The following is a 21,605-nucleotide window of genomic DNA, read 5'->3' as shown; positions in this document are numbered from 1 at the left end:
TAGACTACTGCAAAATGCATAGCATTTTGCAATTGTATATAAAGCACCAGGACAAGAAATTCACTTGAAGGGGCAGGCTAATCTAGCATTCTCAGGATTTAGAAGTGGTCAGAGTTCCTGTACTATGGAAACTTATTAGGCAGGGTGACTGCTGGCTTGTGTGATGGAATGGGTATGAGTCTGTTTGCTGAACATTAATGCTCTTGCAGCAATATGTAGCAGACTGTAATCTGAAGCAGAAAGTTTAAGAAAAATAACATGCTTCAGGCTTATGTTTTCTTGGACTTATTTAGGACGTGTGTTTGTCAGGTGCCTCTCAAGTAGCGATGGAATGAGTGTTTTTCAATTAATGTCACAATGAGACCTTTTTCTGACCTTTTAAAACCTTTGGGTGATTAAATTACAGTTGATTAGATACTTATATAGGATTATTGAATGGGAGTTCCCCTAATCCTTCCAGAGGATAAGTAATCACTCCTCTTCAGTTTTCAACAGGAGCTTTGTGGGAACATGTGAGTAACCAAGGCTGAGAAAATGTGAGGTAGAGGAAGTCCTATGAAGCTGATAAACTCTCTTGTGTGTCTGGAAACTGACCTTCTCACTTTCAATACTCTCCTCCCCTGTACAAACATGTTCTTATCCCATTCTTTGGTCGGCCGTTTAATGAATGGGATTTGATGTAGATATCTTTTTTTAAAAGAACTTGGCTTGTTTCTCAGAGTGAGGGAAAGCATCTTCTCAGTCTAATGAAGTGGGACATTGCTCCATGTCAGAAACCCAAGTAGATAGAATTTAGTACATAGATCCCAGGTTGGCCTCTGCTCCGGGCGCGTGGTTCCAGCCTTGGGCGCACGACAGCCCCAAAAGATTGGGGACCACTGGTCTAATGCTTAAATCTCCAGTGACAGAGCTTCCACAGCCTTTCTTGGAAGCTTGTGCCAGTGTTAAACTACTTAGATAGAAATGTTTTTTCCTTTTAGCTAATCTAATTCTCCTTTGCTGTCCACTGAGCCCATGACTACTTGTGCTACTTGTAATGGATCCTCATCCTCTCTTTAACATCCCTTAGCATATTGGAAGGGATTTGTTTTCAGCTCATCATTCCCCTTCCCCTGATCTTTTCCCAAGCTAACCTGCCCAGATGTTGAACCTTTTCTCATGAGTCAGGGTTTTTAAGCCTCCATGATTTTTGTTGCTCTCCTCCGGGCTCCGTCCAATTTGTCTACATCCTTCCTGAAGCCTGGTATCCAGTACTGAACACAATACTCCTGCTGAAGCTCCATCTGCACTGAGCAGAGCAGGCAACGACAGCCATTTCTTACATAGGACACTCCTGTTAATATACTATGGAATATTAGCCTTTTTTATTTCCAGCTACCTCACATTGACTCTCATTCAATCTGGACTCCGCTGTACCTCCCCAGATCCTTCTCAGCAGGAATGATGGCCAGTTAGCTGGAAGATAGTTTAAGAAGGCAGGAAGCGGCTCAGTATGTGGTGTGTGGCACTGGCAGAAATTTCTTTTGGGAAACAACCACTATTACAAATGGAGAAACTAACATCCTGCACCAGGCTTGTATCCATACAGACTTTTTCTCTTGTGTTTAAATGGAGGTTTATTTTTCTCCATCCTTTTGATGTAGTGGGAGTGGCGGTTATCGCAGCAGAATGCCACTGGTAAAAAGGCTGATTTTCTTGCTGTCGTAAAACAGACCTACTTTGTCCAGGAGGTGCAGGGGAGATAAGGTAATGACAGCATCTTTCTCTCTAGCAGTTGGTGTAGTGAAATCTGCCTTTTTGGAGGGAGCATTTCAATCACACATGCTATTAGCTTGATTTACTGCAAGGATTTTTATTTTATGGTCAGTACAGGGAAATGTAGCCATTGGGATAATATTGCCAGTGGCTTGCCTCATGTGGGACATGGCTGCCCTTTCATTGTGGCTCAAGTCAGAGTAACACAGTGAATCTGTGTTGGATTTAGAGGCACCTCTACCTCTAATATGTAGCTGAAGATCATAGGAAAATTCAAGTCCTCCTCACCTCTTCAAATGGCACGACTCCATGTAGTTTGTCCTGTATATAAGAAAACTGGAGAAGGATCCCAACATTGATTAAAGCGTGTTTGGCTTTATAAGGGCTGTTCTTCGTCCTGAGTGAAGAAAGCAGTGTCTTCAGAACTCTGGCTCTGCAAGGTTGCCAGCACCTGCAGCCTTGCTTACTTCCATGAAACCTTTTGAGGTGGACAGAGATGCTTACCCTGTAGGCCAGGTGATGATTTTTCTTCTCAAGCAAGAAATAAGTTAGAAATATTTCCTCCCTACCTACAATGTGTGTGTGTGTGTGTGTGTGTGTGTGTGTGTGTGTGTGTGTGTGTAAGAGATGAAATTGCAGAATAAGGATAGCTCTCAAACGTCATTCTGCACTAACATGTTGCTGCTGTTTGTCGCCATGTTGTGGTGACGTCTCTTCTGGAACATGTACAAATTCATGTTTTTACATATTTTCTCTAGCAAAATCACATGGAAAATACCCATTTTTTTTTCCTGTTGAAAGTGAGAATTCACTGAGGGTGTGTCTAGATTACATGCCTCCGTCGATGGAGGCATGTAGATTAGACAGGCAAAGGGAAATAAAGCCGCGATTTAAATAATTGCGGCTTCATTTAAATTTACATGGCTGCCGCGCTGAGCCGACAAACAGCAGATCAGCTGTTTGTCGGCTCCGCGCGTTAGTCTGGACGCGCTGCGCAGACCTGAAAGCCTTTTATCGACATCCCCCTTATGCCTCGTAGGATGAGGTTTACAGGGGATGTTGGTAAAAGGCTTTCATTTTGACAGGGGAGTGTCCAGACTAGTGCCTGGAGCCAACAAACAGCTGATCAGCTGTTTGTCGGCTCAGCGCGGCAGCCATGTAAATTTAAATGACGTACCCTGAGTAGGCCTGTGACTAGCTGCGGAGAGATTTACACGCAGGGAGTGACCCCAGTGGGCTGCAATTGCTACAGTGGAATGTATTGAGAGATGTGGTATATGTCCTAGTCCGCCTAAGGCAGAGATAATGGATTCGGAGTCATGACTTTACAATAGGGGTTTTGGTAACAATTTGGGGGGGCTCTGTGTTTTAGGGCTTCATAGCTTATAACCAGCACGTTGGATTGTACCCTGAAGTAAACAGGAGAGCAGCATAGGACCCAGAGCCTGCAGTAATAATCTAGCCTTGAGGCTACAAAGGTCTGGATGGCTTGATAAGGCTCACAGAGAGAGAGAGAGAGAGAGAGAGAGAGAGAGAGAGAGAGAGAGAGAGAAGTCACAACTGCTGGCCCACTCTTGGAAAGAAACAAGGCACTTTGTCACAGCTGTTGTCTGAGACCCCTGAGCCACAATGGATCCCATATGGAAGGATCCAGTCTTGCTGTGGAATCTTTGACTGAATGAGCAGCTGTGATATTTTCGGAAATGTGGATTTTGTCTCCAGCTGCTGGGAATAGGTGTTACAGCCCTTTGGCAGAAAATCTACCCGCTGAGACAAATCCTTCTGTGTTGCACTCAAAAACCCCTCTGTTGGAAAAGGGAAGTGTTAGAAGACGGATGCTGCATTGCTAGCTGTCAAGCTCTGGCATGTTTTTATTGAATATCAATTAATTTCTGACATTCCAGTAGTAGTTATACTTCAGTTGCATGACTGAGGCTGTTTTTATCTAGCAGTTTTGGGCTTTGCCATGCCTGAGGATTACGTGGTCTGCCTCTGTCGAATTAAGCTTTTCTCTCCGTATCTTAAAATGAAGAGATCCCTTTTCAGAGTTGCAATATGATGTGAAGAACGAGATGGAAAGTTGCCAACCACTTCAAAGGTATCTTTGCTGATAAGGAGAGTCAGATTTACTGCCAAAGCCAACATGCAAATGGTGTCAGACAGTCAATGTATTGCTTGTGTTTTTCACTGGCTTCTAGTCAGGTTAGCTTCTGCTCGGAGGCTTCCCTGTAGAAGGTTTAAACACAGAGTACCAGGGTGTGTCAGCTGTTTGCAATGCGGGTGGTCTTGGATACTCTGGAGAGTGACTGCAACCAGCAAAAAGCAAAGAATGCAAAGGGTTTAAAAACCAAAGGAAACAAAATTCCTCTTCGAAAAAAGGGGTGCCAAATCCAAGCGCTTCTACAGGAAGAGCCGGCCAGAGATACTCCGCGTAGGTTGCTCCAGTACTGCCTCATTGGGACAGCAAGCTTGAAAGTGCTCCGGCTTCCCATGCTCTGCCTCCGTGCTTGCAGCCACAGACTATTGTGTATTTGAGGGGAAATAATTTCTAAATCGAAAGGAGCCTGGTCCTGTACCCATTGTTCATGTGACTTAGTCCCATTGACTTGAGTTGGAATCTGACCTCCCTTGGCTTTTTTTGAAGCTACTTGTGTGAGTAACGGTGGTAGCATTGGGCTCAAAACTGTGTGCGCAATTTTTATAAGAAAGGTAACAGGAGATCTATCGGCGAATAGGTGGCCATTCTCTGTGAATAAACCAAACCAAGTGGAAATTCTAGATCCTGTCTGGCCCATAATAGCAACAAATTGGTGCCTCGAGGGAGGGAGTTAAATTGTTTCTATTCTTCCCATAATTAATGATGTAGCCTTGTGTTTAGATACCGTAGGGTTCAGCCTTCATTTCCATTCTGATATTCTTCCTGCCTGCCTTGAGAGAATGTATGGCTTTGATGTTAGGCTCCATTCTTGTGCAGGCTGCTTTTGATTCCCTCGATCTTTGTAGGAGGCACTCCTTTGATTACTCTGCTCTTATCCTTTTGGAGTATGGCATTTAAAAAAAATTACGCCCTCTTCCATTTGAGTTGGTTCTCTTGATTCCCCGTCTTCCTCCCCTTACCCCATTCTCTTTATCCCCTAGCTGACGCTTGGTTGATTTCTCTGCATCACATAAGCTTTATATTTCTGGTATAGTTATCAGATACTCCACGTTACTGATGACTTTCGTTAGTGGGGTCCCTTGATATTATTTATGCACATGCACAGGAGAAGCCTTTTCTGTTTGGTCTCATTAATCTGCTGCTTGTTTGAGTCTTCCCTCAAAGGAAACGAATCTCTAGTGTTTAAGTAAAACCCTTTTTACATAGAATACTGAAGTCTTGGGTTTTTATCCAGTCTCTGGACATATTTTTCTCTAGTACTTCCAGCTGACTGGCTTTCTGGAACAAAAAAGTCTAGTTGAGTATTTGTGTAGCACTGTAGCTGTTTCTTGGTGCCATAATTTGCTTCACACTCATGTGGAAGATGTAAGTTATCAACGGAGATGGAAGCAAAATGTTAAAGAAGTGTTGGGAACATATCTCCTTGAGGAAACACAGTTAATCTAGTCAGTCTGCCTGCTTCAGCAACCACTTCATTCACAGGAGGCTTCCAGGATATATCCTCTGCCTCTTCCCATGACCTTATTTCCTGATGCTCAAATAGAGGCTGAATTACCCTTTTGAAATAATACACCAGTGTTTTACAGTAAAAGCACAAAACCTGACACTATCAGTGCTGCCCATTCCACTGCATCACACTTGAGCAACTTGTCTTGAGTTTCAAGGTCCTTTGCAGCCTGTCCACTGTGTACTTACCTCTGTGTGGCTGAGATGTTAATTCCCACCTCTGATCGGACATCCTTCATTGTGTTACATTTTCAAACAAGCACTTACATGCTTTCTCTTGGGCTGCCCCACACACCTTCAATAAGCTTCCCATGAACATCCGCAAAGCTGTCTTGTTCTTCTCCAGTTATTTCCATAACTCGTTTTTCTGGACGTCGTGAAAAAAACCTCAGCAGTTGAACTGATGGTGTACTGAGATCACTGCCTCCCATTCTAACTAGTATTCTTGTTTCCTTCTGTTTCCCTGCCTGCGTCCACCTGTTGGCTCTGGTCTTAAATGTAGATTGTACAATCTTTGGGATAGGTGGGTACCGTCTCCTTGTTCTGATTATACAGCACCTACCACAATGACTTTCGGTTCCTAGGTACCTCAGTACAAATGATTTAACCTGGAGTCTCTTGGATAATTAGTCTAGTTTTTCTTGGTAAGGATAGATGCCGCGTGGCAATCTTTGTGCCTGCAGGATTCGTTGAACTGTTGCCTAGAGAGAATGTTTTCAGAACCTGTGTTCTGTCCTTTTCTGTTGTTCTTTTGCCTTGAGAGATCATACTTCTGCTATGATTTTACTTTTAAGTTGACTTCCGTTGTTGGAAGTTTTACCATAGCAGAAAATGGCCTTGTCAGTGGGTCCTTCGGCTGAATCCCGTCCCGTTAGGCAAAAACTCAATTGGAGATGCACTCAGAATTTAACTGCATGTTGGAGCTCCCTGGTCTGACACCCTGGGTACCTGACGGGTCCCAAATAAGGGAATTTGCTGGGGAGGCTCGCTGCCACCAGCCTCCGAGGCTGCTGACCCATACTGCTGCCCGCTTTGCTTTTGGCCATGGTCCTGCTGCTGTTGGGCTCTGGTTGCTGCTGTCGGGCACAGACTCCAGTCCCCTTTCCATTGGTTGCGCTGGGGCTCCCTGGGACCAGAGCTACCTGGCCACCTCGGTCTCCACTTCTCTTGGCTGGGTGTGAAGTTCCCTGAAGCTGGGGTTCCCCAGCTGCTGCTGGTCTGGCTGCTGCAAGCCTGGCGCAGGGCTCCCTGGCCATCAGTGTCCCGGCTCTTCAGTCCAGCAACATCCGTGATCCTGCTGTTTTGTGGCTGAAATCTCTTTCAACGGGACTGATACTAAGATACCAGTAGCAAATCCAGCTTCAATTATGGACTACAGTATTCCTGCAAATTTTGCTTCAGAAACGTGGGATTCCTTGTCCAGTGACTCTCAGGCCAGGTCTGTGCCCATATTCAAAAGGCCAGAGGAAGAAGTATGAAACAGTGGAGTGTGAAAACCACAGCCTGATAAGTGAGTCTTAGACTCACTTTCCCTGCAGTACATGAGTGATTGGGTTATGAAAGGTGCTCTGTGCGTGTGGTGCACTGTATTTGATGTGAAATGACAATCCACAATGAGAACTGGTCAGAATTTTCTGGCAATCGGTGAAGCAATACTACGCCATTCATTTTCTAAGAGACACTTGCCCAATACCTGACATGCGTTAAAATGTTGATGTTCCTTAGATCTTGTGGGAACCACAATTAATACATATTTTTAAAATCTAGCACTTGCAGATCATTTGCTTGCTTCATTATTTAATTAGACTAATACCCAAACCATCAGATGGTTCTAAGCTTGGACTCCTCATCTTTCAATACAACTTACACAGTGAATATATATATAGTGTGAAATTGTCACTAACGGGGGTGTGGTGGGTGGTATACTGCACTTGGACATATTGCTACTGAATCACCTTCTGCCGTGTGCTTTCTTTCATGTTACTTCTGTTACTAATGATGCTGTTGAATGGAACAGACAGGAAAATACATCATGTTATTTTCTGTTGCCATAAATACACTAGTGGTGGGGTCATATCCTAATGAGGGGACAAAAACTGACGGGGAAAAAAAATCTTTGTCCTAATTCTAATCATTCATACCCATTAGAGTGATTGAATTATTTAACGCTCTCCCCAAATTTCCAAGGGCAAAGTTCTGTTCTGAAATCACATCTGTTCTAAACAGTCATTTCTTTCACATTGGTGCAGTTAAAGGCTGTCGTCACTATTAAGTCCAAGATATATTCCAAAAACTTGAACTTATAGCGAAACAACTTAGAATCATAGAGCTGGAAGAGACCTCAGGAGGTCATCAAGTCCAGCTCCTTGCCCAAAGCAGGAACAATCCCAACTAGATCAACCTAGCCAGGGCTTTGTCAAGCCGAGACTTAAAAACTTCTAGGGATGGAGATTCCGCCACCTCCCTAGGGAATCCATTCTAGTACTTCACCACACTCCTAGGGAAATAGTTTTTCTTAGACCTCCCCCACTGTAACTCGAGACCTTTGCTCCTTGTTCTGCATCCGTCACTACTGAGAACAGCCCCTCTCCTTCCTCTTTGGAACCTCCCTTCAGGAAGTTGAAGGCTGCTCTCAAATCCTCCCTCACTCTTCTCTTCTGCAGACTAAACATAGACAAATCCCTAGACAAATCCCTCAGTCTCTCCTCATATGTCATATGCTCCAGCCCCCTAATCATTTTGGTCGCCCTTCACTGGACCCTCTCCAGTGCGTCCACATCCTTTCTATAGTGGGGGGCCCAGAACTGGACACACTACTCCAGATGTGGCCTCACCAGAACCGAATAAAGGGGAATAATGACCTCTCTGGATCTGCTGGCAATGCTCCTCCTAATGCACCCTAATATGCCATTAGCCTTCTTGGCTACAAGGGCACACTGCTGACTTATATCCAGCTTCTCATCCACTGTAATCCCCAGGTCCTTTTCTGCTGAACTGCTACTTAGCCATTTGTTCCCCCAGCCTGTAACAATGCTTGGGATTCTTGCGTCCCAGGTGCAGGACTCTACACTTGTCCTTGTTGAAACTTATCAGATTTCTTTTGGCCCAATCCTCTAATCTGTCCAGGTCACTCTGGACCCTCTCCCTGCCCTCTAGCGTATCTACCTCTCCCCCTAGCTTAGTGTCATCTGCGAACTTGCTGAGGGTGCAATCCATCCCCTCATCCAGGTCATTAATAAAGATGTTGAACAAAACCAGTCCTAGAACCGATCCTTGGGGCACTTCGCTAGAAACCAACTGCCATCCTGACACCGACCATTGATCACTACCCATTGGGCCCAACACTCTAGCTAGCTTTCTAGCCATCTTACAGTCCATGTATCCAATCCATACTCTCTTAACTTGCTGGCAAGAATATTGTGGGAAATGGTATCAAAAGCTTTGCTAAAGTCCAGGTACATGACATCCACTGACTTACCCATATCCCCAGAGCCAGTTACCTCATCATAGAAGCTAATCAGATTGGTCAGGCACTACTTGCCCTTTGTGAATCCATGTTGACTATTCTCTGATCACCTTCCCCTCTTCCAAGTGCTTCAAAATGGATTCCCCGGGGAATTTTTTTTCCATGGCTGACTTCCATTTGTGCAGATTGCAGGGCTTGAGGTTTTTTTTAGCGACTTAAGAGTGGGGAATGGGAGGACTTACAACACATCCATTTCTACAAGCAGCAGTGATTTTAGTGTGAATAGATGTATACCGGGGATGCTTTGTACATATCTTCTGGCCCTGCGCGCACCCTAAGCTTGCTACGCCATTTCTTTTTCTTAGAAGAAATTGCAGTGAAGGAGAGGGATTGATAGAACTTGTGTGTGTTGGCATTATCAAAGTTACCACTCTTGGGCAAGAGAGATGAAAATTGTTTTTCTAAACAAGAGTGAATGATTACTGATATGCTGCTCATGTTCCGAACCAACTCGAATACATCAACATGGCCAGAGTCTGTTGCCCTGAGTGAAGCACTGCAGAGCACAAGGCTGCAGTTGAACTATTTGTTCGCTCTGTTTCAGTCTGCAAATACCATTCTCCTCTGTGGCTTGGGCAGTAAATGTGCTGCAGTCTGCCCTTTTCAGTGTGGGCAAAATGAGTCTATTACTGTGTCACATTTCTTTTCTCTGTATTCAAATGTGATGTCTGAGTCGTCCCTTATTATAGCAATATGCCTCTCTTTATCCAGCCTTTTGTACGAGAGTGTGGTTGAAGTCAGCTAGAGACTGGGTGACAGCCTCTTTTAGCCTCCAGGTCAGTCACCCAGCTGTGATGTCTCTAGTCAGCCCTGTCAAGAGAGATTTCTCATAGCAGTTGGAGAGAGGACATTGAGGAGAGTAGGTAGGCCAAAGCTGTCATGTGCCGCAAGGAGGCTGGATACAGAGGGTTACAGGACGTTACTGCTAATATTTCACGGGACTTCTCAGGCTGCGGGTAGGGATCTAAAACACTTTTCACACCTCACTCACTTGATAGGCGAGTCTGTGTAACTGGCTTCATAATAAAAGGAAGTGCTCTCAGCCATAAAATGGTTTGATTTATTGGGGTTTGTGAATGTGAGGCCTGAGATTTAAAAGTCCACTGCTGAAGACAGCAAAAAAGGAGCAAATGGGAGCTGTTTGGAAACCAAATTCATGGTCTAAAGAGCATAAATGGCAGTGTTATGATATTGCCTTGCTGCAACCTATTATGATAGTGAATGGCTTTTTCACAGCTGAGTGTTTTCACCAAGTAGGATAAATTTCTCCATGTTAACATAACAGTCAGATGAAGAATGTTTCAATCACTAGTGCAGCACGTGGGCAGAACCCTTCATACATCTGTGAATGAATTTCTGCATAAATGATTGAAATATATTAGACTACTGTAAAGTGTTATACCATTAGTTTGTTTATCCCCATCGTGTGAGGCATCTACTTAATCAGGTCTGTTGATTAACCTAGCTTTTCTTCTGTCTTTAAATCAGAGAACACTACTGCAACAGGTAAAGCAGGAAAAAACCCTTAGATCTCATTGTATAGGACAATATAATTAAACGGGACCATACATATAAATGCTGAAGATAGAAAACATGCACAGGCATAGTCAATAGAGCATATATATGCGCATCATTTCTGAAGAGTTGACCTATCAGAGACGTACCCCTAAAAGTGACAAACTAGCCTAAGCTTTAACTTAATGAGTGTAATGTGATACAGGAAGGGAATAAAGCTTTCAGAAGTGCCTAAGTCACCTAGGCACTCCTGCAAAATGTTATCCAGTGTGTCTTGTCTGATTTGGCTAACGTACTGCCACATGTTAGTCTAGACAAGGTCTTGAGAGTCTGAGTTTAAAAAAAAGTTATTAAACATCTAGAGCTTCAATGATAATTGAAAAGATATTACCAATATGTTTTGGGTTTAGTTTTTACTCCACATATTTAAGTATTTTGCTGTATTTGACATGCTTGTTTCCTGCAGTTTTTTAAATCCTACCATTGTCTATTTTTCACTGGAATAAGGAGGATAGTTTGATTAAGGAACAGGTTTTAGAGATGACAGACTTAGGTTTAGTCTCAGCTCCACAGCTGACTACTGCGATTTCAGGAGGTGGAGTAAAATAATCTGCCTTAATGTTTGTTCACACATCACTGTAGTACCCGAACGCCTTCAACATATATCTGTATGCGTATGGAATTCATAGGGTGGTTATGAATCCAAGAGGCTGTCTGTCTTGCTATCAAATCGTAACCATGTTGAAAATGTGTGTTATACTCGAGGCATAAAAAGTTGACAGCATTCTTTAGTTATTTATTACCATCCTAAATATTTTGAAGCTGAGGTTGTCATGTTCAGTGGAATGCAGGGCAGCCATGTAAGTATGCTGTAGATCCCCAAAACGTCTTGATTAAATTAGATGGGGGCGAGGGGGAGTTTGAGATGGAACAAAGACAGCGTTGAAGCTGGTGCAGCATTCTGAGAATTAATGTTCCAGTTAAGTGTGGCAGCGACCTACAGGTCTGCACATGGTTCAGACACAGCCCTTGTAACAAAAGATTGTGTGTATGCGCCCGTGTGTGTGCATGCTTGTGGCAGCTCTCTAGGGCTTGCTTGTCCTAGGCTGAAAAGGATATTTGAGAAGGGCCACTTGAAAGGCAAATACTCATGCTGCAAGTCCAGAATGATGATGACAGTCGCTCTTCTGATTTTGCTGAAATGATTATTTTTTGTTGGTGGGTGCATGTGGTCATTTTTCTAATACAAAGGAAGGGGAGGGGTGGCTTTATGCCCAGTTCCTTTCTTCTTCACATCCTCTCAGCAATACAGCTGAACCCTGGGTGCTCTGTACCTCTGCCCACTTCTCCAGCCCCGGAGGGTTCAGTCTAATCTTCATACAATGCCCTTTTCCAGTAAGAATGTAAGTGCAATTCATTGAACTAGGTGACCTCCCAGATCAAGAAACCTGAACACATTGTTTCTTCTGCATTAAGAACTTGAGTATGGAATAACAATCTACCTGAAACGTCACTGGAAGCTAATTAGAGGGCAATGCGTGCTTTCCTATTGGAGCTATTATTTCAATTTGGCTTAAACAACTTAATGAGTTTCTACATTCTGATTAAATTTTAGTTAACTGCTTCCGGCAAGATTGGTTACAATTTCAGGCTTTTTAAAGTGCAGGCATCTGGATAAAGTAAATATGGGTTTAATTTAGAACCTTTTCCTCCCATCCCCATCTCATACTGTTGTCACAACCATTTTTGACCCTGGCACATATGACTTTGTCTTTTCTTTGAGATACAAGTATGGATTTTCAGCTTGATGGCTCTGATGATCATAAGCCTGCTGCACAGCAGGCTATCATATTAGAAATTCTCTTATGCTTTGCTTTCTACTGCAGGCAATGCTTTGTCCTTGGCTTATTTGATGTTAAATTCCTTCTTTCTTCTGCTTTTTTTGCTTGCTTTCCACCATGAAAGTAAATGTTCGTTGAGCAGAAATGGCCTCATAACACCCAAGTCTGAAGGCAGGCCGCTGTTTCCTGTTACAGGTTCAATGCTAGGGTAATTGGGAGAAATTTGCTGGCCAGCGTTGGGCAGGAGGTCACACTAGATGATCTTGGGGTCCTTTTTGGTCTTCAGGAGTGAATCATATTCTTGACTGTGTCTGTTTTGGACGACCAAGCTGCAGCTTGGGTGCATTATGGTTGGGCTCTTGGCATGACTTCACTGCTGTTGAGGTAAATATTGTCTCGGTTACAGGAGATTTGTTTCTGCTCTCTGCTAATTGAGCATCAGACACATTCCCTGCACAATGAGCTCTCTGCTCCTACAAGTGTGCAGATCTATTCCCTATGCTTTGCACAGTACTGTGTGTGCATAGGTAGCTTCTCATCCCAAAGGCTCTCTAAAACCTCCCTAGTCACTTCATCTGCCATTGAGAGGGAGCCAGCTCTGGGAAGGCAAATGGCAGCTATTGAATAGCGCATAGGAAGTGAAGAGCTAGCCAACTGGAAATGTATTCTGCCTCTGAACTGTCCCTCTAATTACCTGGGTTGGAAGTTGGACAGCTGCCTCTCTTCCTCTGAAAAGGGCCATAGGATCTTTCAATTACCACAAACGGTCAGGAGTTGTCTGGAAGAAGGCACCTCCCATAGTATAGCACATTATGTTGGGACATTGTTTTAGTCTTAGGAAGGAAGAGCACCTGCTTTTGAGTTGCCAGTGTCATGTTCTGTAACACCTGGCTCTCTTTGGGAGGGAGGGGGCAAAGGAGGCTTTCATTATGGGTTTCTGCCTGCTTAGAGGTGATGCCTGAAGCTCTGAGCAGCTGGAGAGCCTGAGAACTCTTCTCTCGGGTCTTCTATCCACGTCCCTGCATCACATTCAGTAAGTGCCTTGAATAAGGGAAGCTTTTCAGTGGGCATCTTGCATTTGTCTGGGTGGTGAGGTTGGGCTAGTGACCTTCCAGCGAGAAGCACTCCCAGTGGCTAGACCCTAGAATGCAGGAGCAATGTGTTCGCTCTGCCTCAGGTCTCTTCTCTTTTAAAGCAGTCACTCAGTGATTTTTGCTGTTGCCTGAGGCATTTCCTTTCGTCCTTGCCTTGCTGACTGCTCTACTTCCTGCAATACATATTTTTCTCTCTGCTTCACTAGCACTGCCAGCTTCTAGGTCAACTCTTCCAACTCCATTTCCCTTCAGCCTTATGCGGTGGAAATTGTACCAAAGGGTAGCATTGCCCTAGTATTGCCGCATTCCACAGCTACTGACATGAATCTTGTTTGCACAATTCTGATTTTCTTATCTTCATTTCCATGCTATTGTTCTAATCCAGTAAGTGTGCTGTCTCTTTCTTCAGAGCTTATTGGCAGTGCTAGAATTTTAATTGCTCTTCTGTTTCTTCTTCCCTCTTCTCCTGCATCCTGAACTTGCATCCCCAGGATGTTCCAGCTCTGGTAGAGTGTGGGATCTCAAGCCCTCCCAATCCCCTGTGCTTTAAAGCCGAAGATACAGCCTGATCTGGAAGATGCACACGGCTAGTTTTAGCATGCTAAGTTGAACCCCCTCTAGTGCAAGTAGGGAGGATCACTCCCAGCTGCGCTCCAGACTTATCCTTGGTGACTTCTACTTTTCTTAAAGAGCTGCTACTTCTAGAGTTGATCCCAATTTTTTGCAATAAAACACAAAGGACAGAGTGTGAAGGGAAGATGGCTGGCTTCGGCCTGGTAAGGCAATTTAACCAACACATTGGTAAAAAAGCACTTTGTGTGTGAAAAGATTGTGTTCCGGGCACTCTCAACAGAACCAGCTCTTTGGTGTCATTAATCATCCTTAACATTAAGAAAAAGGCAGTCATAAAATCCTTACGAACATATAGCTGCATAGACGGCAGCCTCTCTAGCTTTCCTTGGCTCCCTGTGATTTGAAGGAATGTGGGCAATATTATTGCACAATGCCTTGGAGATTACAAATCATTGATACTTACTTTTTTCTTTCAATTACAAGTCTAGCACTCAGAAGCAGAATACTTGTCTTTTGTTGTGGCTGTAGCTTAAAGTTTATTTTCTTAGCAGTCCATCTGGCCATTCAGGGATGGGGTTAGGGGGTATGAGACTGGAACACGTGAAAATTCAAACCATCTGAACTCAGGTTTCAGATGGTTCTGTTTATTTTTGTTGTAAGAATATTTTTATTAGGGTCACAAGTGAATAACGTAAATTATTTTCACGTAAGTACGTTATCTGCCAAGACACGGATTCAGTCAGAGGTCAGTGTGAGAACATTTTAAAGTTTACTTATGTCAAAATGAAGGAATGGAACAGAATAATAGATTTAAGCAAGAGGAAAAGTTTGATGCAGACTGACTAATTGAATAGTTGATGCTGTTGCACCTTCAAAGTTGAAAGCGCTGCATGGAGCCCGGGGTCAGCTGGGCAATGACCCTAGGCTCTCAGTGGTGCTGCCTCTTTGAAACACCGCGAGGAGCCTGATGCCAGGCTCCCCGTGGTGTTCCAAAGCAGCAGTGCTGCACCAAGCCCAGGGTCAGCGTGGGAATCGCCAGCTGATCCTGGGCTCCATGTGTTGCCTGGGGACACCCCTGCTGGCCCTGGGCTGCAAGTGGCGTTTCAAAGCGGCAGCACTGTGTGGAGCCCTCCTCTTTCCCCCAACTTCCCCCACTGCATCTTTCTGATAGGCAGCAAGGCAGGAGAAGCGACTAGTCAACCATCATGTTGACTATCCAATAAGTATTCGCTTAATGGATAGTCAGCTAGTCCTTCACAGTGCTAGTGTGGACAACATTTTTTATAAAAAGGTTGAGCTTGTGTGAGCTGCTTTTCCCTCTGTGGATATGGTACACTTTTTTCTTGAATCTTGTGGAGCATGTCGGGTCTGTGAGACTGATAATGAAGTTCCACAGTCCCCCATGCCTGCTACAGGCTTATATCTAATAGCTTTCATGCAAAGAACATGACACTATCAGAGCTTCTATAATCAAGGTGGGGAATAAGGGAATTAGTAAATCTAAAACCCCTGCTTCTGTTCCCCAAAATACTGAATGTAGCAACTGGGCAGAAATCTCACTGAGTGGAGGACGAGGATGGGAGGAAGAAGCTCAGTTCATGTTGGAACATTAACAAGCATGGAGGCATGAGGGCAGTGTGTGGTTTTGCTAACATTTTACTACCCTGTTTTAAAGGGGAGGAGGTGAGAAAGGACTGTCTCTGTTCTCCTTAAAAATGTAGATTGACAAACTTCTAAGCGTCTATAATGGATTGTTTTTAATTTTTCATAGGGGAAAAAGATTCTGCTTTAATGTCCTATAAAAGATGTATTATAGCCCTGTCTAGAACAGTTAGAGGTGAGGTCTCTGCTCAGGGAGCTTACCGTCTAACGTGACTTTTTAAAAATAATTTCACGTTCTCCTTGATACGTACCCTTGGTGTAAAAATGCAAGTAAAGCCTTTTGTGTCTTCCTCCCTGTCCTCTACCTCAAATATGGCCAAGCAGGTTGCTCGTTTAACCTGTGGGGGGGGGGGGGGGATGTGAAAATTGCTCGTAGGTTTCCTGGTTTTGTATGCGGAACTGCGTGTGAAATATAGCCCCTAGAAAATTGGATTCTCTATTAAACAGACTAGTATGGTCTTATCTATAAAGATGAGAATAGTGCTGCTTTAAAACCTAATGAACGGGGGGGAAATACTTGGATGAAATTATCTCTTGGCACATGGTGAAATAGATAGAATCACCTGTTAATTAAAAGCAGAATCAATTATTAGTTGCATGTACCATGGGCCTGGCTCCCTCTTGAATGAGGGAGTGATGGTGGTGGGTAGACGCATTTCCCATTTACTCCTGCCTCTAAAAAATAGATCTTGATGTGCTTCATTTTAAAACTCTTGGAAGTGGAAGGGTTTGGTGTGGCTTAGCTCCCCTCCCATGTCTCTGAATGATCACAGCTATTCAATTACAGTTGGAAGAATTAAAGTGTAAAGGATTAGTCTGGGAGTGCTAACGCTGCTGCTTTTAATACTGATATATATGTTACACGAGCACAGCTGTACAAGAATGCTGGCCCCCTTGAGATACCCGCAGCAACCTGAAAGTATGCATGGCCTAAAGGGACACAACTGCTGATGATCCTTTGCAGGTTAAAACCCAGCTGGAAAATATTTTTTATTTGGGTTGGTTATAAGTACCAGGGCTTCTGTCCAGCTCTGAATTTAGACCTCTTTCAAGCAATAATTTAGAATGCAAGTTATAAAAATTTAGAATAAAACTCTGCCCACAGCAAATTGTCTTCTCTTCTTTAGTGTCCTAAGCTGATTAGATGACTCATTCTTTTCCATGAAGTTTAAAGGAGAGAGATATTTTGTCTGATAACATACAAAGGCAGCTCTGTTGATTCTTTGCCTTTACTCCTCCCTCTTCTTCGGAATGTGGTTCATAGGATTGCTGGGAATTAATTGCTTTATCAGAGGGGTGTTTCTAGGTTTCATATGGAAAATTGTCATCTTGTTCTGTGGTTACGTTTCTATTGGAGGAAATTTCCCCCCTGAAATGCACAACTTCCTTATAGCGAGATCCGTAATTAATCTCAAACTCACTCACTCACTCACTCTAAAAGGACCACATGTAAGAGACAGTGGATCAGAATGACCCAGCATCTTTTTGGAAAGCATGATGGTCTTGGATGCCTGCTGTGAAAGGCTGAATGTTTGCTGCCTCTGTGCCAGCATTTAGGCCCCTAATATTTTAAACAGCAGAGAATTTCACAGTAATGTGCTCCATAGGGAACTGGATCTAAAAAGTCAAAATTGCTTCAGCAGCCTGTTCAAATAAACAGGGATAACAGAGGAGACATTTCTTTTCAGAGTCGTCAGCAGCAAGAAAGGAAACATCTGCCTGAGCTTAATTGTAATTTTATTGGCTTGAATCTTTCAAGTATCACAGGCTGAGTTATGTAAGTTGTATGCTTGTGCAAGCATCACAGATAGTTGTATAACAGAGCTTTCTCTTGTTCTCTTATGCTTTTGCTGTGGAAAAACTTGCCTGGGCTATCGAGAACCTGTGAGCGTAGGGCAGGGGTGAAGAACCTCAGGCCCCAGGGCCGCATGCACCCCTGCTTGGATCTGGCACCCAAGGCTTAGCACCCCCACAGTCCCCCAGATGTATATAGTGCAGTGACTTAATGTGCAGAGGTCTCCTTTTTTGAAGATGTGGATATAAGTAGGTGGCTCACTTGAAAGCATGTAATACAGGGTATGCCTAGACTACATGACTCTGCTGACAGAGGCACATAAAATAGGCTATCCGACATAGTCAAGTGAAGCGAGGCATAAGGGAGCGGTCAACAAAGGCTTCCCCTTTGACCGATCTGCATCTTGACTGCTGTGCTGTGCTGACAGTCAGCTGAGCCGGCACAGTGCGGTGACCATTTTTATTTTAATGAAGCCAGGGATATTTTAATCCCCACTTCATTGACTATGTCGGGTAGCCTATTTTACATGCTTTTGTCGGCAGAGGCAGGTAGTCTAGACGTACTCACAGAGACTAGGCTACAGACTGTCTCTCTGCAAGGTTTTTGAAGTGTACAGGTCTGCCCACAAGAAATGTGCAGCATTAATGTCTTATGTAGGCAACATTGCAAAACCTGACTTTGACCACTCTAGAATGATGGCAGCAGCACAGGCTACTTTTGGTACACTTGATTATGATGCCATTTTCACACTATCTTGAAAAACCCAGGTAGCCAAACACCAAGCATTTGGTTGGTACATTTGCTGTAGGAATTGCCTTGAACCGTCTTCCTTAGATGTGTTGTGAATGTTGACAGTTGGAATTAGAAGGCTAGGGGATGAAATGTCCTTTTAAATGAAGAGGAGATGCTCGTACTGTGTGTTCCTGTATTCCAGTGTTCAGCTGAAGCGGAGAGTTTAACAGTGCAGTACTTTTATATGGCTATGTCCTCCAATCGCAGAGCAGAAATGCTAGCCTAATTTCACCTGCCAAGGATTTCAAGTAAAGACACAAACATGATTTAAAAAAAAAAAATTGACGCTTGACAGCTGGCTAGTTGGAACTTGAACTACTCTTGATAATTAATGGTGCCTCGATGCAGTTTGCCTTTATTTTTCGTGAGTGGTATTGCACAGGCTATAACTCAAGAGGTGCCTAGTACCAAGTGGCCCCTGCCAGCGAGTGGGGTGCTAATTGCAGTTCAAATTGCATTGTAGTGCTTGCAGTTAAAAATAGCCTGCTGCGGGGGCGCAGGGCGGGGGGGGGGGGATCTCATGTCTGGCTAAATAAATGTCTCTCCCTGCCCTCCCCCCTGTTCTATTTTGTTACTTGCCTGGCTGCATGCATAACATTTCATGGTATGAAAGATGTGTGTGTAATTTGACTGTAACTGTCTGAGCTGAGCAGGTCATGGATTTGCCAGGGTAAATAGTGCCTAATTGGTCAAATTATTTGCTCTGTGCGTGTGTGTGCACAGCACGCGGCATGCTCGTCCTGGTAAGTCATCCCCTATCTTCCCTAATGGATCTTTGGTTCTCTTTTGTTACAGAGTAAAGAAGTCGGACTGCAGCTCCAGGAAGACTTGATGAAGGTGCTGAATGAGCTCTATACGGTAAAACAGACTTCGTTCGTCCATTCTTATCACGCATAAGGAAAGAAGTGTTTGACTTCTGCTTGCCTTCCTGCTGCTACAGCTGTTGGAGCAGAGACTGAGCCAGAGGGCTAGCACATGTCTAAGATCGAAGTGATCTGAGGCAGTGTGTGTTCACCAGTGTAATGCTGTACCATTAATTTTATTTTCACTCCATGTTCATCCTTTGGCTGTATCCATCTGATCTCTTGTTGCCAAAGAATGTTGCACAGGAGTTTTAGAGTCTTGTTTTGGGATACATTTTTGGTTGTGTACGTGTTACAGTACCGTAGTGGTAAGCTTTTAATTTCCACAGCAAACAAAACCAACACATTTGGCCTCATTCTCTCTAAACGGGGATGTGCTATCTAATGCGACAGATCGGACTTTACCGATCTGTCACATTAGACATTTTCTCCTACTTGAGGATTTGTTTGTTACTGATTTCAGCAAGGTTTATCTGCTGTGGATTGGGGAGGAAAGTGATTTGAATATGCCTAAATGCTTAATGTTGTAAGGACCCCCTCCCAACCACACACACAGACACACGCCTCCAGGAGGAAGATCAGAGACTCAGCTGAGATGGAGACTTTTTCTGGAAGGCCAAGCAATATGCTGTAAACATTTTTTGTTTTCTGTTTGAGGTACTGAAATGTGATGTGTCCATGCACAAGATTTTTATGCACAATTAACAAAAAACTCTTTTAGAAGTACTTGTTCTCATGCATGTTTATTGTATCACTGCAATAGTACCACACATGTGCAGGTAATCCAGGTAAATGCAAGTGTAGGTGATCTCACTCCTCTAGTGCAGAGCACGGTCATAAGAGATGTCTGACCGAAAACACTCGATAATTCTCAGTATCCTAAGCTGTGTGTTACCCTGTTTAGCTGTAGTGTACATTTTTTGCGACAGTTGGCTAACCCAGGAGAATAGGGATCCTAATTATTTTCTCTTATTTATATAGCACTCATCCAATGCTCTGGCTGCTGCATAAATAATTAAGTAGTATAACTCAGAATTCAAAAGGCCATAAATAGACCTCCCCTTTCCTCACCAAAGCATTTTCTCACAGCTGCTTAATCTGCCTATTTTCTGAAATTATATTTATTATAAATATGATTCCCATCTCTGTATACTCCAGCGATGACCTCAAATTTGCACTTTTGTGGACAAAGGGTTGAGGAGATGATTTGCAATGACACGGACACTGTACCAATAACCTGTTTCCCTTTGCCTCATTGTCTGTTTCACAACACACAGCTCAGCATCCGCATAGGAGAGGTCTAGGACTGATGCAGCAAGGAGACTGCGGGTATGAAACAAGATGTTTTGGCAGAGCAGTGTGGGTAAATGTCTTCCATTGCCAGCCGACAGCGCATTTAGCGTTCAGTTAGTGTTCCCTTGTTGTGTGGTTTGTGTGTTTTTTAAAGCATTCATAATGATGTGGAACCAGGCTGCAAAATCTGATGCTATATCCACCTCTCTTCTCTTCTCCATGGCTGAGAAACAGACTTCTGCCAATCTATAGTGCTGTAAATTAGGTCAGCCCTTTCTTAGCTTGGGGGTAACAATTGAGTCGTAACAGAAGGTCATCTTGACTCTCAGGATACATCTAGTCGAACCTCAGAGTTACAAACTGACCATTCAACTGTGCACTTCATTTGGAATTGGAAGTGAGCAATCGGGCAGAAGTAGCAGACACCCCCAGCCAATAAAAAGCAAATAGTGTACAGTACTGTGCTAAAACATCAACTACTAAAACAATAAAGTGAAAGGTTTTTATGACAAAAATTGACAAGGGAAGGGAAGGGCTTCTGTGCTGGTTTTCCTTAAATTCACATATTAAAAAGCAGCATTTTCTTTAGCATCGTAAAGTTTCAAAGCTGTATTAAGTCAACGTTCAGTTTGTAAACTTCTGAAAGAACCACCATCCTATTTTGTTCAGAATTGCAAAGGTTTCAGAGTTACGAACAGCCTCCATTCCCTAGTGCTGTACTGTACACTTGACAAGAAGCTGTGTAACCCACACACCTAGTGTGGTTACTGAGCAATGCAAGTGGTACCTAGACCACAGCAACGGTTAAGATCAAGCGACCTCTACAGCATGAGCTGGGAGCCAGCTGGCTTTTAGCTCCGAGGGTAGAGGCTCCTATACTCCACTTTAGAGGTCCCAGATTCAAATCCACCTGGTGGCGGTTACAGCTGTATCAGTGATTCTGAGCCCAGCTCAGGACTATGGTGTTACTACTGCCTTGGCGTTTGATTGGGGGTTGATGTGGTGGCCACTCTGCTCATGGGACAGCAGGTCAACTTGTAGGACAATGCTGCTAACCTGGGACTACCGTGCTAAAAATAGCACTGCAGCCATTCTTACTCAACCTGAAAGCCAGTCATGGGGGTAGGTTTTAGAGCTCCAGCTCAAGTGGAAACACCTAAGTTGCTATGTTCAGCACCGTAGCACAAGTGCTAGTGTGGAGGACCCAGACACTGAGACTCACTGTTGTGGCT

The 21,605-nt window shown here is 43.8% G+C and overlaps 1 protein-coding gene across 6 annotated transcripts in view; it reads left to right on the top strand.

Moving 5' to 3' along the window:
- The window catches only part of SRGAP2 (SLIT-ROBO Rho GTPase activating protein 2), a 212,361-nt gene that overhangs the window by 108,151 nt on the left and 82,605 nt on the right, over nt 1-21,605 (top strand). For all 6 annotated transcript variants that reach the window (XM_075910141.1, XM_075910137.1, XM_075910140.1 and 3 more), the window contains one exon: nt 19,013-19,075. In XM_075910141.1, coding sequence (XP_075766256.1) covers nt 19,049-19,075 — 27 coding nt within the window. In that variant the 5' untranslated portion in view covers nt 19,013-19,048. The remainder of the gene's footprint in view (nt 1-19,012; nt 19,076-21,605) is intronic.

This window comes from Pelodiscus sinensis, chromosome 27, assembly GCF_049634645.1.
Source record: "Pelodiscus sinensis isolate JC-2024 chromosome 27, ASM4963464v1, whole genome shotgun sequence".
NCBI classification, from domain to species: domain Eukaryota; kingdom Metazoa; phylum Chordata; order Testudines; family Trionychidae; genus Pelodiscus; species Pelodiscus sinensis.
The sequence above is the reverse complement of the archived record's forward strand: the minus strand, read 5'-3'. Positions and strand labels throughout refer to the sequence as shown.